Raw genomic sequence first — 19,196 nt, 5'->3', positions numbered from 1 at the left:
CTGCACCACAACAAGAAGAAAATACAAGACCAGCAAGAACGAATAACTATGTGTTAACAAGAGATGATGATGATACTGATGATGAAGTGATTAATTTTGCATTGTTTGGAGATTGTGATCATGTAGCTTATCAAGAAGCTTCTAAAGAACAAGGACGGATACAAGCTATGGATGCAGAATTGAAGTCTATTAATACTTGGGAACTTACTGAACTTCCAAGGAAAGAAAGCAATATGTGTTAAATGAGTTTACAAGACAAAATACAAATCAGATGGTGAAGTAGAGAGATTGAAGGAAAGATTGGTTGCAAAAGGATATAGACATAAACAAGGAATATATTACTCAGAAGTGTTTGCACCAGTAAGATTAGACACAATACGTATGATCATTGCTTTAGTTTCTCAGAATCATTGGAAGATTTTTCAGATGGATATGAAGAGTGCATTCTTGAATGGTGTACTAGAAGAAGAAGTTTATGTTGAACAACCAGCAGTTTATGTTATGGAAGGAAAGGAGAATCATGTATACAAGCTAAATAAAGCTTTGTATGGTTTAAAACAAGCACCACATGCTTGGTATACAAGAATAGATTCATACTTTATTGAGAAAGGTTTTACAAGATGTCCATATGAACATACACCGTATTTGAAAGCTGATTCTCTTGGAAATCATATTATAGTTTGTTTGTATGTGGATGATCTTATATTCACAGGAAATAGCTCAGAGATGATCAACGAATTCAGGGAGGATATGGTGATGGAGTTTGAAATGACAGATCTTGGATTAATGTCATATTTTCTTGGTATTGAAGTACAACAAACAGAAAGATGTATCTTTATTAGTCAGCAGAGATATGCAGATGGAATACTAAAAAGATTCAAGATGGATAATTGTAATCCAGTTTTAACTCCAGTAGAAGAGAGGTTGAAGTTAATAAAAGATGGATCAGGAGAACCTGTGAATTCAAGAGATTTTAAGTGTCTTGTTGGATGTCTCAGATACTTAACTGTTATAAGACCATACATTATGTATGCAATTGGGTTAGTTAGCAGATTATGAAATCACCAATACAGTCTCACTTGCAAGCTGCAAAATGTATTTTGAAATATGTTAAGGGAACAACTAGCTTAGGTATCTTCTATACAGTTTCAGAAGATCCAAAGTTGGTTGGTTGTACAGATAGTGATTGGGCTGGAGATACTGAAGGAAGAAAGAGCACTTCAGGTTATGCATTCCATTTAGGAACAAGATTTTTCTCTTGGTCATCAACGAAGCAACAGGTGGTTGCATTGTCTACAACAGAAGCTGAATATATTGCTGCTGGAAATTGTGATACAGAAGCAGCATGGCTAAGAATGATGCTGAAATCTCTTTTCCATGAGCAGGTAACACCTACAACAATAGCTTGTGATAATAAGTCTTCAATTTCACTGACAAAGAATCCTGTGCTTCATGGAAGGAGTAAACACATAGACATCAAGTATCATTACATTAGAGAGCTTGTCAATAACAAAGAAATAGCTATGGAGTTTTGTGAAAGTAAAAATCAAGTAGCAGATATTTTCACCAAGTCTTTGAAGTCTAATACCTTCATCTACTTGCGTGGAAAACTTGGAATGATTAGTAAAGAATATCTTATTTTAAGGGAGGATGTTGAAGATTAAACCAAGATATGGTTTACGGAAGAAACTAGTAGAAGTTGATGTTGATGAGTGGAAACAACTTGGAGAAGTTGACGTGGTATAGTGGAAGCAACTAGGTGGAGTTGCTGTTGTCTGAGTGAAGTAACTAGAAGAATTAATGTTGTCTGAGTGGAAGCAACCAGTGGAAGTTGATGTCGTGTATGGAAACAAATAGTACAAGTTGTCACGCGTTATTGAGAACGTGTAGTAAACTTGGGAAACAAGTTTACCAGTATTAGAGTTTGATATGTTAGGAAAGTGTCTTTGCTTGAGAATCAAGTTTGTTAAACTATAAATAGGCTATTGAGCCATGAGATCATTTACATCAATGTAGAAAATTGTTTGAGTTACGTTTTGTATTCATTAAGTCTTTGATATCATATTTTCTACATCAAAGAAAGCAAACCTAACCGTAATAACAAAAGATAATTCCAATTATTTTGATTCAGTTATACAGTATTTCCCTTACACCATACAGGCAGAATAATACCGACTACAAACAACATACATTTGCTTATTCGCATTGCAATGTTCTAAGCTCGCAACAGAACACAGTCGTAAAAATAAGGTCGACCGTCTGCGGGGCGTTCTTCACAATATAAAATCCTAACCACGATAGAGACTAACTCCTCTTCTTAAAGGGAGACTTCTTGTTTTCTTACTTGAGACCAACTCCTCTTCTTAAAGGGAGATTTCTTGTTTTCTTACTTGCTCGTACTAACTTCCCTTAATGGAAATTGACGTTAGACTTGTATGTCATGCCGGTGTTCCAGTTGGAAGGTGCGACATACGAAGCTGTAATGATTTCCTTAGTGGAATAAGATTGAACCCTGAATGAAAGAGATTGTCCTCCTAATACTGCAAATGCTTGGTAAGATGCACCCCAGTTATGGCTCATACTGATCCATTGCCCTGTTTTACTTCCACGCACCCACATTTTTGAAATATCTCCCCCTCCAGCTACATTCATAACGTAGACTAATAACCAGTACCCATTTCCTTGGAACTTGAATCGGAGTCCTCCAGGCTTCGCACATGGTACTCTACAAAACAATAACATAACTATGTTCAGTAAACAGATATTTTAAGCAAAATGCAGGAGGAAAGTAGTAATTAAATTTGAACTACCAATGTGCTCAAGTTCGAGAGATAAGTACCTGCGGTACATGACAGGGACAATGCCGGCTTTCCATTGTGCAAATCTCATAAAAGCTGGTTTGGCCAAGTCAAAATGGCTCCTAGGCGGGTTGCACCATCCACCGTTGTTACTATCTTGGGCCCAGTTAGGAGGGCAAAGGTTTGTGGCAGTAACAGTTATAGAGGGAGAATATTTATAACACCATTTAGAATTAACACACTTCATTTGGAAACAACTTCCACAAGCATAGCCATTGTTAAACAATGTTGTGCTCAATGCTGCAGTGTTAGTCCCATATCCACTGTCAAACAAGTTCCCATAACCACAAGCTCCACCTACAATATTGACGATAAAAAAACGTACAAATAAGATTTAGATGAAACTACATAGACAAGGTTAATTAGCAGAATATGACTCAGTTGCATACCCATTGTTTCACGAGCAGTTTCATCGCCGTAAAATGTAGCATGGGCAAGTTTCCATGAGGAAGGACGAAACTGAATGACGGAACCATAAGATGCAGCTTGGGTAACTGTTGATTCCATGGTCATCAAACTGAAGCTGATGATGATAAATAAGAAACTGATGAAGTTCCACGAGTGGAAGGAGAATGAGAAAGCCATGCTGAAGTATTCAGAAAGGGAGATTGAAAATATTTGGGATCCTACAGTGAAGAAGTGGTTTTGGTATGAATTGAGTTACAAATGTGGTGTTTATATACTGCACCAATGTATACATTTTGATTTGACAAAAACAAACGTGATGGTAAGTCATTATGCCTTAGTGATACCCACGTAGGCCGGTCCTTCTAGGCCAATATTTTGGCAGCAATTTTTGGTGAGAGTGCTGACTGCTGAGTCCGAGACGACAAAGGTACATTTGACAAATTTAAGAAATATATGAAATGAACCAATCAATTTTTTTTAATGCAAATAACCCTTAGAGGATACGAATATCAATCAGATAGAATTTGTTATTTCAATTCTTTTTATAGCATTAGTTTACTTGTATTGATAAGGCAATGGTAGTTGACAATTATTTTTTGTTTTCTTTTATATTAAGACGTGACCACAACTAAGCTGTGGTTTACATATGATTGTCAAAATATTGGTTTGATGTACTCCTAGGCTAGGAGTATGAAGCTGTGAACGCACTTCCACTTTATCATTTAAAATTAAGAATCTCAATTTTTGGAGTTGGCTTTTCTGGTGAGAATTGTTCTAGGGGCTCAAATGTTCGGAATGGGATTTGTAGTCCTTGTAAGACAAAAGTCACAAAACAATCTGTTGTTGTTGTTGTTGAGGATTTCTATCCTACGGTGAGACATGGGGTCAATACGGATCATGGAAGGTATCACACCCTTAAGTCGAGACCGCAACTTTCATGGATGTAAAATGGCACATTGTGTTCCTCTAGCTAGTCTGCACCACAAAACTCACGGTCTCAGTATTGCCTCTGGCCCTGTACAACAACAATCACTTCAAATTGTTCACCGATTTTTTATCTTTTTTTTTCGTTTTTCTCTATTTCTTCTTATACCCCACAATTTATAAGAGGCACGCGCCATACATTAACTCACAGATGAATGTCATCAAGAATCCATACACATTGGCCAACAAATTTGTGTCGTCCATCAACTCATAGATGAATGTCACTAAGAACTCATACACACAAGCCTACAAACTTACTTTTACTTTTATTTTATCGAAGGAAAAACATCTATATTCTTTTTGAACAAATGACGCATTAAAACCGACTAAGAACATGTTTGTTTGCAGCTGACTCATCTAAGTCGTCTGGATCTGAGTCAAATCACCTGATTTATCTGGATTTGACTCACTAAGGTATGACTCAGAAAATATGTTTGTTTTGTGAGTCAGACCTGACTCAGCTGACTGATAATGTTTGGACAGAAAACACCCTTAGGTATACTGAGTTAACTTTTTATTGCTCACTTCAGTAATAAGATTGAACTGAAAAACAAGTTGTGGACAAAAGAGATTTATATATACATGTAAACAAAAAACAAAAAGAAAAAAACTACCACGGTAGTAGTAAGATGAAATCAGAGTCTACCTAAGGATTACAACTTGGAATATTACAGCATACATAATTGCAATCAATGGTTAACAGAGATGTGTAGGAGTCACCATGGATGTAACTCTCCTGCAACCATGTTATTTGATTGCCTTGAAAACATAATTCATAAATCTCAAATGACAAACATGTAGTCAACACTGGCTTGCAAAAGTTATCAGCAACCAAAGATCATGCAATATACCTTTCTACTATAGAAGCAAGGAATGCTTTTAGATGCAGTTCTATACACCGTCTATACATCAGTGCCCTTGTCTCTGTTTTCTCTGCCAAATTAGCTTCTCATGAGTCATAAGCCTCAAACACCACTTTTAACATTTCCAAATACTAACACACAAGAATTACGGGTATACAGTAAATACGCTTAATTTCCCGCCACTCACAACAATTCATGTAAATCAACACTGTCAACTCAGACATTGCTTTAAACATTCATTCTATCACGCATGGATTGCAAAATCCACCCTCCAAATAGGTCACAACAAATTCAAAGGTTGTTATAGAGGTTAGCTACGGCCAACAAATGAAACATACATGGAACCTGTATGACGTTTACCTTAAAGATATAAGTCTATACTAAAATTTCTCTAACCATTTTAAGAGAACATTAGGCTCAAATCAAATACTTCTTACACGAGATAATTATATGCTAATATCAAATCAGAACTCAAAAAAAAGGAACCCATTTTTCTAAAATGAAGAATACATATTATGGATGAATCAATAACTATCAACTTAACCAATTAGTTAATGTTCCTCCCATCATTAACTACACAAATAAATCATCCAAATAAATAATCCATTATTTACATAAGGAAACTACGGTCTAAATGACATTACCTCAAGTGATCAGACACAATCACTTAATCCATCCATTTCCCATTCTTTGAGGCCTTATATCAAACAACTCATGTGCAGTACTGTTGGCGTTTTCCTTGTTGTATTCGTCTCCTTTATTAACTCCTTCACATCCGAATTCAACTTTTAAGCAGAACCCAAGTCTTATAATCATACCGAAATTACAAAACATTCAGTATCCAAGTCATTCATTACCTGCAACCAACGAAGTTTTTCGTTGGCAATATATGACAATTAAGCAGCCAAAAGAAAACCCAAAATGATTAACCATGTGACACTAGGAGTTTGAGATTAAGGAGAAGCAGAGATGAGTTAGGAGATTAACGAGATCATTTGAGATATTAAGGGGATCTAGGGTTTTCTCCCATTTCTGCTTATGCTATCGACGGAAGAAACGAAGAAAAAGAGACGAAAATGATATAAAGGGTCGAGGCCAAATTCGTCAATTGCAGCGAGTGATGAGTGCCAAATAATGTATATATTTATTCCTTTTTATTGGCATTTAACTCATCTTTTGTGCATTAATTCTACATTTTATCCCATATTCTGTATTTTCATTGTTTTCAAGAATAAATATTTTTCTTACTTAATTTTGTATTTTTAGGTAATAAATAAAGTCTGGATGACTTGCGAAGCGGAAAAGAGCTGAAGAGTAGTGAGAAGCCGGAAGAAATTACGCAAGGAAGCCGCAAAGAATGGAGCGCACGTCCAAAAAGCTAGGAATGGGCTCAAGAAGGAAGAATTGTTCTTAAAGAAGATATGGGCTTGGCATACCCAAGGCCCAAAACCCTTACCCAAACCCATTTTCTATAACCAAAACCGCCTCCATCTTCAGCCGTCGGATTGGATCCATCTCATCATCCGATGGTCGCTCCTTCATCGCGCATCAAAATCTGAAGCTCCTGCAAAACACCATAGTGCCTAAATTCCAAGCCTTCAGATTAGATCACATTTAGATCCTACGGTCGCTTCTTTGCCTGCGCATCAAACCTCGATACTTCCGCTTAACACTACAACACCTAACTCCATCTGGCGCCGTTAATTTCGTTGTATATCTGCATCCAACGGTCTCTGCCAGCCTCTTCACTTTTGGCTGTTAGATCATTCTTCATCTACACATCCCACGGCTAAACATCGCAAGACATAGAAGTTTGATGAAACTGACTCACACCCAAACATTAATTACCCTATACCCCAAAAGAGAGAACCCTAACCCAAATCGTTTTCTCCTCCTTCTTTCTTCTTCTTTCTCCCGACCCTCGTCTGCAACTCCATCATCATCCCTGCCACCACCTGCTCCACCATCTCTACCACCTCACCTCTGCAGCGCCATCACTTCTTCACCATCATCACCCGACACCACACCATCCCCCTAGCCGAGTTGCTTTAACTCCTCTCACCAACTGACCTAGGTGAGGGTTGATAAAACACCTCGAATTAGGGAGCAATTGACGCAATTGGAGGCAGAGAAGGACCGAGAGAGAAGAAAAGAGACATGGGTCGACGTCAATTCAAAGTTTAGGTGAAAAATTTTAGGAATTGAAAAACCCTAATTTCTAATTTTAGGGTTTGAAAAAATTGGGTATTTGTATGCTATAAATAGAGAGTGTGTAGAGCAATTTCAGGGTGTGCTTGGGTTAGCCGAGATACCCCCTAATATGGGATACCTTAGTTTTAATTTCTGTTTTTAATTTCAAAATCAATTTAGGGTTTCTGTTTCAATTTAATTTTCAATTTCAATTCCTGCTTCAATTTCAGTTTATTGCATGTTAGTTTCTTTCCCTGTTTTAATTTCCTGTTGATGTTCATGTTTGTTATGTTCCTGTTGATGTTCATGTTTGTTATGTTCCTGTTGATGTGCATGTTTTAATTCTGTTTAATGTTAATGTTAGTTTAAATGCTCAACTGTTGTTTTAATTCACTGTCAAGAAGTGGAATGCTAGGTTAGAGCTTTGAAGCATTGATTTGATTGTGCAATGGGAGAAATTAGTGCTCATAGCAAGCTAATTCTCTTTCCATTCCATTTGTATGCTTAGTATGCACTGTTTTGATTGAGCAATGGGAGAAATTAGTGCTCATAGCAAGCTAATTCTCTTTCCATTCTATTTGTGTGCCTAGAGCCACTGCCTTGGCCTTGCATTGTCACCACTGTTAGCTTCACCATCTCCCCTGCCCTTGGCTTAGGCCTTGGTTCACTTCCATTGTTGTTGTTTAGTTCTTTGCTGTTTAGTCATTGTCTTGTTTTATTTACTGCATTGCCTTTGCTTTATTGCCTTGTTTTCCCACTGTTTTCTTCCTTGCCTTGTTCTGCTGCCTTTTCTTCCCCTTGGCTTGCTGCCTCCCTTCCACTGCTTGTGCAGCTGCTGTGCAGTACTGCTGCTGCTGTTTTCTTCCACTTGCCTTGCACTGCTGCATTGCTTTCCTTCCTCTTCCCACTGCTGCTGCTGCAACTGAGCTTGGCTCAGCAAAGACTACAGTTCAGGTTAAGGCCTAAGGCCTGTCACTGTCAAGCCCAGATCCTCATACAAGCCAACTGAGCCCAAAGCTCACTTCAACACTGAGCCCAAGTTCAGTTCACTGAAACCAAGCCCAGTTCACAAGTGAACTGTTCATTATCAAGCCCAGTTCAATTCATTTTAAGACCAACTGAGTCCAAGGCTCAGTTCAATTCAAAGGCCCAAGGCCTAAAGCACTTCATCATTACAAACAAACCCACTAAGCCCAAAGCAAATTTAGAGCCCAATAGCAATTTAGAGCCCAAATAGCTAGAAACTCCAAACACACCCAGTCTCTGTGGATCGACCCGTATTTGCACGAGCTACAACTGACGACCGTGCACTTGCGGTATTACTGTAGGCCCGCGTTTTATTTCACTTAATTTATACACGTTCCCCGGGCCCACCAAGTTTTTGGCGCCGTTGCCGGGGATTGGTGCTGTGTTTTTCTTGTTGTTTTATTAGCTATTTTTGCATTTCACTGCATAGCATTTGCATCTGCATCTGCTTCACTTCATTTGCTGTTGGACCTGCTGTTCTGAACCTTTTTTTCCTCTGCTGGGACGCCACCAAGGAAAAGAACCAAAGCCCAACTGGGTTTTTGCAACAATATCAGAGCAGCTGGGCTGTGCTTAAAAGGTAACCCATTTAAGAGAACCCGAATTGTGGGCTTCCAATTTTTTTAATTGTGGGCATGTAATATTAAAGCCAATTTTTGGGCTTCTCTTATTTTCTGTTGGGTTTGTAATAATTTATTTGTGGGCTTGTTTGTTTAATTTGTGGGCTTGTATTTAATTTTTGTGAGCTTGTTTAATTTGGACTTGTATTTTGTATTCTGGGTTTTTAAACCCAGCTGAGCTTGTAACCGATCACGCTAGTTGAACTCGTTAGTGGGCCGAGTACCCAAATTCTAGGCCGAGATTTTGGACTCAGTTCCACCAAAAGTTTTCAACCAAGCGGAGCCAAAGCAAACACAAAAGGCTTGCACAGTGGGCTTGCTCCCATTCAAAAAAAAAAACCAAATTTTATTTTCTTTTTTTTTTTAAAAAAAAAAAATAATAAAAAACAAAATTTTTACTTTTCTCCCATCCAAAAACCAAATTTTACTTGCTCCCATTTTAAACCAAAAGTTTTATTTTACTCCCATTTCAAAACCAAATTTTCAAATATCCCATCAAAAACCAAAATTTTCCCAAAAATCCAAACCCATTAAAACCAAATAGTGGGCTTTGTAACATAGTTACTTAGCTTTTGAGCCAATCATGTCTGGATTTTGGTCTGCTCCTGGGGATGGAAATAAAACTCTTAGAGAACTTGCTTATGGGCATGTGCCACGTTATGAACCTTCCACGGACCATGATGTCAATAGTCATAGGAATTATTATGGACATTTTCAAAGTCCCGAGCCGCAATACATGAACCCTAATGACTATTCATACATGCATCATTCATCGCAACGTGAAAATGAACATTTTGCTAGTGCCTCACTCACACAATCATCACTTATGGATCAAATAGAAGCTCGAATCACAGCTTTAGAAATGCAATCACATGAGGAATCTGTCACATCTAATTTTCTTAGGCAACCTGAAATCTATGCATGTCCCGCATGTGGTAGTTTAGACCACCCTGTTGAGAATTGTCATATTTTGCATAATTTTAGGCAATCTAGAGAAAATCCAATGTATGAAATGCCCATAAATTGTGAGAATGGTAGTCATTGGGACCATAATCAATCCTTTGAGGGTTGCGATCAATATTTTGTAAACCCTAATGACCATGCACACATGTACCATTCACCACAATTTGAACATGAAGAATTTTGTACTCCCATGAATTTAGACTCCACCACAGAAGCTTTAGACTCTGAGCAAGACTATGATAGATCTACATCACGAATTCATGCACTTTAGATCAGATTTTGCTTCACCTACAAAAGGAGGAAATTCATGAGGAAATGTATGTTGTCCCTAATGAAGTGTCTAGTCCCATTCATGTAAATAATGTTGAATATGAACCTAATTTAGAGGAACATGAATCGACTAATGACACCACCACTGTTAATGAGGACCAATATGCATGCTACCATGATGATGATTATGATGATTATGATGATATGTTAGAAGAACATGAAAATATTGTGGAACCTGTTGGTTCAAAACATATGGCTTCTCGCCCTCGACCTTCATGAATGTTGTTTTTTCTAATACTCATTGTAATTCATATGATTTTGATATTGACATGGGATTCGTACAATTATTCTGTGAAGATGAGCATGACATAGGAATAGTTGAATCTTCTGTAGACACTAATATGCATGAAAATATATTTGATGTGTCTGATTCTCTACCTAGGTCACATTGTGATATTTCTCCTGATTTGCCGATGCATGAGAATAAATTTGTTGATGATGTTGATGATTCTGAGTGTGAACTTGCTAAACTGATTTGATTGTGAGCATGATGTGACATGTGTAGATGATTTAGGAGATTTTGATTTGATTAATAATGACGCACCTATTCTCCTACATGAGTCACAATCTGTGGCCTTCCACCCAACCTAGATTTGGTTTGTACCAATATTGTAAACCAATTTTTCTGAAATTCCTAATCTAGGTTGGAACTGTGTGCTTCCCAAGTCCTTTGGACTATTTTGCTTCTAAGTATAATACTTTGAGGAACCACAGTTGGAATTGCATGTTTGCCCGTCCCTAGCACAGTTCATTTCGAGCTAGACCTTTGCATGATGAACCCCCGAAACTGCGCGATTTTGTTTTCAAAATTATCTTCTGTAAAATCCAGGTTTGGGGGTAGCTCATTTTGTTTCACAGTTTCACTTGCGTTTCTTTCCTGTTATATTGTGTGAAGCTGTTGAAACCTACACTTTTCTTTTGGGTTGATCCTCAACTCTTTAGATTTTGGTGTATGGTGAATTTTTGTATATAATCCAGTAGATAAATTTCTTAAAAACCCTTTTGTTCCTTTTGTATATATTTTGCTAATCCAATATGATCTCGGCTGAAATATGTTGGATTTTTGCCTTGAATAACGGAGTTTTAATTCTGCTTTCGCCGAAATCGGGTATTCTCTCTCCTTTTACTCTACTCAGCATGTCCCTTTCCATATGTTGCATTTAATTCTTTCCATATTTTGAAACATTGAGGACAATGTTTAGTTTAGGTTTGGGGGTATAGAGTAGATACCATGATAATTTGCCATAATTGAAAACGAACTCCTTCTTCTTTTTGAAAAAAATTGAAAAATTCCAAAAAAATTGAAAAATCAAAATTCAAAAAAATTAAAAATTGAAAAAAATCATAAAAATGGAGCTCATTTACCTTGAAATGTTGACTCTTGTGCAAATATGTATTTTATTAGGAGTCTTAGTCTAGATATTTAGGCACCCTGATTCTAGCACAATTCACATAGTGATAAGAAATTTGCACGCGCACGATCTACCAATACATGTATGGCCTCGATCTTCAAGGTGTTTGATAGGAAGTTACGATTGCCAATCACTTTAGAATACTGAACGAAACTTGACTAGCTTGTTCTTTGGTTGGTTGGGATAGAAGGTGGAGGTTACATTAAGAAAGACAACCATCGAATTTAACTGGGTGCATCAAAAAGGGCTACCTCTTGCAAAGTGTCATGTAATCTTTTGTTTCCTTTTGTATATGTATCAAAAGTGTTTCCTTTCAAAAAAAAAAAAAAAAATCAGAAAAATACAAAAAAATCAAGTATTTATCAATTCCATCATCTCTTGTTCCAAAAATAAAAGAGAATAGTCAATGTAAATAAGAGTCATGTAAATAGTCATTTTGTTGTTTCATTGTAATAAGCAAGGAGGGTGTATGCCATTGATGTACAACGCGAGTAATTGTGAAATACCTCCAACTCATTCACAATTCTCGTAAAGTCCGGACAGCTAGCTAGATTTCGACCTTGGTTCTTAGCCTGAGAAACTATCTCTTGGTGATTAGTAGTCATAACTTCAGATCTTTCTTTACACATGTGTAGATACACTTTACACTCTTATCACATGTCTTTTTTGTTATCAGTGCTAGGATTGTGCCTTCGATAGCTAGATTGACATCTCCATTTTGCTGTGAGCTTAAACTGTTTTGCACATGTCACATTTGATGGAATCTGAGCTTATATTTTGACCTAGAACTTTGTAGGTACGTTCTAAGCAAACCTTCACGAGACTTCAACTCGTCCACTAGGGACACTTAGTGGTTTAAAAGGCTTAGTGCATACGCTAAATGCATTCGAGAGACCAGCGACAGTGGTATAGTTAGGATTTCCTTAGTTTTGTTTTACTTGAGGACAAGTAAAATTCAGGTTTGGGGTATTTGATGAGTGCCAAATAATGTATATATTTATCCCTTTTTTTGGCATTTAACTCATCTTTTGTGCATTAATTCTACATTTTATCCCATATCTATTTATTTTCATTGTTTTCAAGAATAAATATTTTTCTTACTTAATTTTGCATTTTTAGGTAATAAATAAAGTCTGGATGACTTGCGGAGCGGAAAAGAGCTGAAGAGTAGTGAAAGCCGGAAGAAATTACGCAAGGAAGCCGCAAAGAATGGAGCGCACGTCCAAAAGCTAGGAATGGGCTCAAGAAGGAAGAATTGTTCTTAAAGAAGATATGGGCTTGGCATACCCAAGGCCCAAAACCCTTACCCAAACCCATTTTCTATAACCAAAACCGCCTCCATCTTCAGCCGTCGGATTGGATCCATCTCATCATCCGATGGTCGCTCCTTCATCGCGCATCAAAATCTGAAGCTCCTGCAAAACACCATAGTGCCTAAATTCCAAGCCTTCAGATTAGATCACATTTAGATCCTACGGTCGCTTCTTTGCCTGCGCATCAAACCTCGATACTTCCGCTTAACACTACAACACCTAACTCCATCTGGCGCCGTTAATTTCGTTGTATATCTGCATCCAACGGTCTCTGCCAGCCTCTTCACTTTTGGCTGTTAGATCATTCTTCATCTACACATCCCACGGCTAAACATCGCAAGACATAGAAGTTTGATGAAACTGACTCACACCCAAACATTAATTACCCTATACCCCAAAAGAGAGAACCCTAACCCAAATCGTTTTCTCCTCCTTCTTTCTTCTTCTTTCTCCCGACCCTCGTCTGCAACTCCATCATCATCCCTGCCACCACCTGCTCCACCATCTCTACCACCTCACCTCTGCAGCGCCATCACTTCTTCACCATCATCACCCGACACCACACCATCCCCCTAGCCGAGTTGCTTTAACTCCTCTCACCAACTGACCTAGGTGAGGGTTGATAAAACACCTCGAATTAGGGAGCAATTGACGCAATTGGAGGCAGAGAAGGACCGAGAGAGAAGAAAAGAGACATGGGTCGACGTCAATTCAAAGTTTAGGTGAAAAATTTTAGGAATTGAAAAACCCTAATTTCTAATTTTAGGGTTTGAAAAAATTGGGTATTTGTATGCTATAAATAGAGAGTGTGTAGAGCAATTTCAGGGTGTGCTTGGGTTAGCCGAGATACCCCCTAATATGGGATACCTTAGTTTTAATTTCTGTTTTTAATTTCAAAATCAATTTAGGGTTTCTGTTTCAATTTAATTTTCAATTTCAATTCCTGCTTCAATTTCAGTTTATTGCATGTTAGTTTCTTTCCCTGTTTTAATTTCCTGTTGATGTTCATGTTTGTTATGTTCCTGTTGATGTTCATGTTTGTTATGTTCCTGTTGATGTTCATGTTTGTTATGTTCCTGTTGATGTGCATGTTTTAATTCTGTTTAATGTTAATGTTAGTTTAAATGCTCAACTGTTGTTTTAATTCACTGTCAAGAAGTGGAATGCTAGGTTAGAGCTTTGAAGCATTGATTTGATTGTGCAATGGGAGAAATTAGTGCTCATAGCAAGCTAATTCTCTTTCCATTCCATTTGTATGCTTAGTATGCACTGTTTTGATTGAGCAATGGGAGAAATTAGTGCTCATAGCAAGCTAATTCTCTTTCCATTCTATTTGTGTGCCTAGAGCCACTGCCTTGGCCTTGCATTGTCACCACTGTTAGCTTCACCATCTCCCCTGCCCTTGGCTTAGGCCTTGGTTCACTTCCATTGTTGTTGTTTAGTTCTTTGCTGTTTAGTCATTGTCTTGTTTTATTTACTGCATTGCCTTTGCTTTATTGCCTTGTTTTCCCACTGTTTTCTTCCTTGCCTTGTTCTGCTGCCTTTTCTTCCCCTTGGCTTGCTGCCTCCCTTCCACTGCTTGTGCAGCTGCTGTGCAGTACTGCTGCTGCTGCTGTTTTCTTCCACTTGCCTTGCACTGCTGCATTGCTTTCCTTCCTCTTCCCACTGCTGCTGCTGCAACTGAGCTTGGCTCAGCAAAGACTACAGTTCAGGTTAAGGCCTAAGGCCTGTCACTGTCAAGCCCATATCCTCATACAAGCCAACTGAGCCCAAAGCTCACTTCAACACTGAGCCCAAGTTCAGTTCACTGAAACCAAGCCCAGTTCACAAGTGAACTGTTCATTATCAAGCCCAGTTCAATTCATTTTAAGACCAACTGAGTCCAAGGCTCAGTTCAATTCAAAGGCCCAAGGCCTAAAGCACTTCATCATTACAAACAAACCCACTAAGCCCAAAGCAAATTTAGAGCCCAATAACAATTTAGAGCCCAAATAGCTAGAAACTCCAAACACACCCAGTCTCTGTGGATCGACCCGTATTTGCACGAGCTACAACTGACGACCGTGCACTTGCGGTATTACTGTAGGCCCGCGTTTTATTTCGCTTTAATTTTATACACACTCCTCCGGGTCCACCAAGTTTTTGGCGCCGCTGACGGGGACCATCTTGCATTTAAATATAATATCTTTGAGGCCTACCAAGTTTTTGGCGCCGCTGCCGGGAACCATCTTGCATTTATAGAGTAGATACCATGATAATTTGCCGGGAACCATCTTTGAGGCCTACCAAGTTTTTATGCCTGACTCCATAGGGCCCGAGTCAGGGGTTAGATCTGACTCAGGTGCCGAGTCAGGGGTTACCAAATTACAAACCAAACAGCCTGAGTACCGACTCGGCGTGAGTCAGGGGTTGACTCAGACCCAGACGCCGAGTCAGCTGCAAACAAACAAGGTGTAAGTGGGATAGAAAAATTCTCACCTAGCATTACAAACTAGGTACAGTGTATTTCTCGGCATCATATGTTCCCATATGACTCTAGTAATCGGAGAGTTGAGAAACATGACGTTCTAGGTAGGTATGGCCTTACTGGCCTGTTAGAAGTGTTACATCTTAGTAAAGTGAAATAATTAAATAAGTTTTTAACTGAGTTTAAAACCACATTTTCAGTAGTTTCTTCTCTCTTCTGGACCTGCTTTAGAAAATTTCTTCCAACTTTAGTGTCTTCAACTGTCACAGTAAGTTCCTTCATCTTTCTTCTCCTTGATATCAACATAGCAGCTAGCACTCCTACTGACTGGGATTCCTTGAAGCATCTTGTGTTGTAAAGAACTCCTGCAATAGCTGAAACATCATCATTTTCATTAGTTATTGTTAAGATTCTTGCATCCAGACGATCTTTAGTGTCGATGGTAGTGTGGATATGTATCTTGCATTCCTTTTTTTGAACATGTAATTGTAACTCATTTCTCTGTTGTATAGTGTGGTTTCTAACAGGTAAAAAATGTTGAAGGGACTTTTGTTGCGTCACTAGGTAATGTTTGACCAGATTCATGGTTGTTTGGGGATTTGGCTTGACCCCTTCAAAACAATGCAGACACCTCGCTTTTTAAATGCACCAGCATATGTAGCACATAAGGCCGGGAAATCATCTCATATTTGGTTTCCCGGAAGGTTTTGTTCAAACCAAAATAAAAACCAACTTTATATAGTCCAATCTAATCTTTGGTTATACCATTGTTGATTTCCTATTCCAAACCAAACATCTCTACTAAAATTGTAATTGAGAAAGATATGCTTTAATGTTTCGTCACCTCTTCTACACATGATGCAGAGAGGAGCTATATCCTTAATCTTGTTATTCAGATTTTTATTGACAAGCAAAATGTTATGAAGGACCTTACAAATGAAAATTTGGATTCCGGGAGCAGTTTTCAAACCCCAGATTCTTTTCCAAGTACCAGGGTTACTCTCCTCAGTCTCTAATTGGGAGTTAGGCTTAACCAAGAAATTGTATACTTTTCTTACCGAGATGCCACCTTTACTAACTAACTGGTCCCTATCATTTTGATGGTAATCTAATGATATGTGTTTTAAATTTTCAGCAACAATAGGGTGGAACATTTGATCGATGATTAGCATTCCACTCTTTAGAGATGAAGTTGATCAGTTGACTAACAGTAGTCAAAGTATTTTGGATTTTTGGTGTTATATCTTCTTTTGTTATGGAATTATGGTGATTTAGAGGAATCCAGTTATGACTCCAAGTCTGAATAGTCTCACCATTTCCCACTCTCTAAACAACGTTCTTCTGAATGACTTTTAGGCCTTTCCAAAGACACCTCCACGACCAAGAACTGTTTTTGCTAGGTTTTTTGTTGAGAAGAAGAAGATGAGAGACCCATTTAAAATATTTCGACTTCATTATTTTCCTCCATAGACAATACTTGTTATGGATAAGGTGCCAAATTAAACTCAGAGTAGTTTTTAAAACCTAGACCACCCAACTCTTTGGGCGAACACGTTTTTGACCATTTTTTGGGGCACCAACCTCGTGCCTTCCCAACTTTATGACCCCAAAATAAAGCTCTATTAAGATCATCCATTTTTTTGTGATGTTTTTCGATATGACAAAACATGTCATTTGATAGGTAGCCAAAGAGTCAGCAACATGCTTGATCATGATTGCTTTACCAACTGGGGTAAGATGCTTACCCCTCTAGCTTGGTAACCTCCATTTCCGTTTTTCAAGAATAGGTTCAAATCACTCATTTTTGGATCTGTGGGTGAAGAGTGACACCCCCAGATATTTATCTTCGAGTTTGATTCTCCTTATTTTCATGATTTCGATGATTTTCCTAGCTTCATTTTTACCCACACTTTTGCCAAAGAATATGCCAGATTTATGGTAATTTATCAGTTGTCCGGATCCTTTGCTGAAAGAATCTAGGATGAAGATCAGGTTTTGCATTCCTTTGTGGTTTCCCTAGCAAAAAGGAGACAATCATCTGCAAATAACAGATGAGAGATGGGTGGGGCTCCAGTTGCCACCTTAATCCCATGGATTTTTCCATCATCCTCTGACTTTTTAATCACCATACACAAACCTTCCATGCATATAATGAAGAGATACGACGATAGGGGATCTCCCTGCCTTAATCCCCTCGAGAGTTTAAAGAAGGGTGTTGGTGATCTGTTGGTTAGGACTGCCGCAGAAGTAGATTCTACGCACTGAAGAAGAAATTCCCATTATATTCTATTGAAAGCCTTCGACAAATCAATTTTTAAACCCATATAGCCTATTTTTTCCTTTATTCCTCATAGTGTGGATAATCTCGTGAGCAATAATGACATTGTCAGAAATCTGTCTGCCTGGGACAAAAGCTGACTGGTAGGGGAGATAAGGTTATCTAGGAGAGGTTTTAACCTGTTTGCTAAGATTTTTTAAATTATCTTATAGACAGTGTTACACAAATACATGGGTCTAAAGTCCTCCGGAGAGGTGGGAAAATTAATTTTGGGGATGAGACTGATGAAAGTGGCATTGATTTCTTTAAGGAGAGACCTAGCCTGAAATAAATCAGAGATGGCGGACATGAGATCATTTTTTTATCAGATTCCAATTTTTTTGAAAGAAAATGGTAGGGAAACCATCTGGTCCCTGGGCCTTGTTTGGGTGCATTCCAAACAAGACAAATTTAATCCCCTCTTCGGTGGGTGAGGACATCAGCTAAATGTTGTCTTCCTATGTGATACTTTTAGGAACCAAATTAAGGATATGTGTGGGGATTTTTTGTTTCTCAGAAGTTGCCATCTCATGGAAATGGGAGAACAACACATTAGAGATTTCCTTTCTGTCCTTACACCAATTATCATTTTTGTCTTTCAGGATGTCAATTCTAAGCCTCCTATAGTTTTGTTTTTTCGATGAGTGGAAGAAGCCTATGATCACCTAATCTAATAGAGTTTTCAGTGGATTTGAGCTTTAAATGGCCTTCTCAAAGTTACACCATTTTTCAAGTTCTGAATTCATCTAAATTAAGATGGGCGAATTATCAGGTAATTTCTTAGTGTTTTTGGCGACTTATATTTCTTTTGTGGTTTTTTCAATGTGATGTTGGATATTACAGAAATAATCTCGATTCCATTTCTTTATCAGTTGTTTAACATTTTTTAGCTTGCTGACTAGACCAAAAGCAAAGGAGCCTTGGATTTCAATATTCCAATCTTCCTCAATCACCTCAAAACGGAAGGATCTTCGAGGATGAATCCAAAAAATTTAAAAGGTTTAGCACCATCTTTACAGACGGGGGAAGATATACAATAATATGACTGTGATCAGAGGCAATTGGAGGTAGGTGATGGAGGAGAGCAGCGGGGAAGCAATTTAACCATTGATTGTTGGCAAGGGCTCTATCTAATCTGGCTTCTATGAAGTCTAAATTTTTTATTTTATTAGACCAAATGAAATTATTAGAGCACCGCTCGGTCGAACTCGCAAGCGTTTCTATCTCAACCTTGTTTGTCAAGTTTAGTTGCCAAAACTATAAGTCTTGATTTCTAGTTTACTTATAGCTAAGTCTCGGATTAGGATAGAAAGAGTTATTGAGCTTACACTTCACGGCGTTCATATATTGAAGACGAAGAACTACTAAGGGGAGCTTGTGGAAATTCATCTACAAAAAGGTATGTGGATACTTGAACTCATCTATCACTCAAAAGTCTATCTACT

At 38.1% G+C, this 19,196-nt stretch overlaps 1 protein-coding gene and 1 long non-coding RNA gene across 2 annotated transcripts; both read right to left on the bottom strand.

Moving 5' to 3' along the window:
• Window positions 1-2,165: 2,165 nt before the first annotated feature.
• Window positions 2,166-3,489, bottom strand: LOC113301871 (putative expansin-A30). Its single transcript, XM_026550715.1, has 3 exons — window positions 3,248-3,489; window positions 2,840-3,155; window positions 2,166-2,725 (listed from the first exon to the last, which is right to left on the bottom strand). The coding sequence occupies exons 1-3, from the start codon at window positions 3,441-3,443 to the stop codon at window positions 2,410-2,412; spliced, it is 828 nt and encodes a 275-aa protein (XP_026406500.1). The 5' UTR covers window positions 3,444-3,489; the 3' UTR covers window positions 2,166-2,409.
• A 1,267-nt stretch (window positions 3,490-4,756) lies between these two features.
• On the bottom strand, window positions 4,757-6,200 carry LOC113304848. Its single transcript, XR_003338445.1, has 2 exons — window positions 5,758-6,200; window positions 4,757-5,183 (listed from the first exon to the last, which is right to left on the bottom strand). It is a non-coding gene; the product is annotated as an uncharacterized LOC113304848 (long non-coding RNA).
• Window positions 6,201-19,196: the final 12,996 nt, after the last annotated feature.

This window comes from Papaver somniferum, chromosome 8 (genome assembly GCF_003573695.1).
Source record: "Papaver somniferum cultivar HN1 chromosome 8, ASM357369v1, whole genome shotgun sequence".
Lineage (NCBI taxonomy): Eukaryota > Viridiplantae > Streptophyta > Magnoliopsida > Ranunculales > Papaveraceae > Papaver > Papaver somniferum.
Note: the sequence above shows the minus strand (reverse complement) of the source record. Positions and strands in the feature narration are given on the sequence as shown.

Bases quoted from the DNA above. Each gene is read 5' to 3' on its own strand.
- LOC113301871 (XM_026550715.1), bottom strand. From the start codon at position 3,443: ATGGCTTTCTCATTCTCCTTCCACTCGTGGAACTTCATCAGTTTCTTA. The intron at 3,156-3,247 runs GTATGCAACTGA...TCAATATTGTAG, and splicing joins AACTGCTCGTGAAACAATGG to GTGGAGCTTGTGGTTATGGG. The intron at 2,726-2,839 runs GTACTTATCTCT...ATTGTTTTGTAG, and splicing joins GTCCCTGTCATGTACCGCAG to AGTACCATGTGCGAAGCCTG.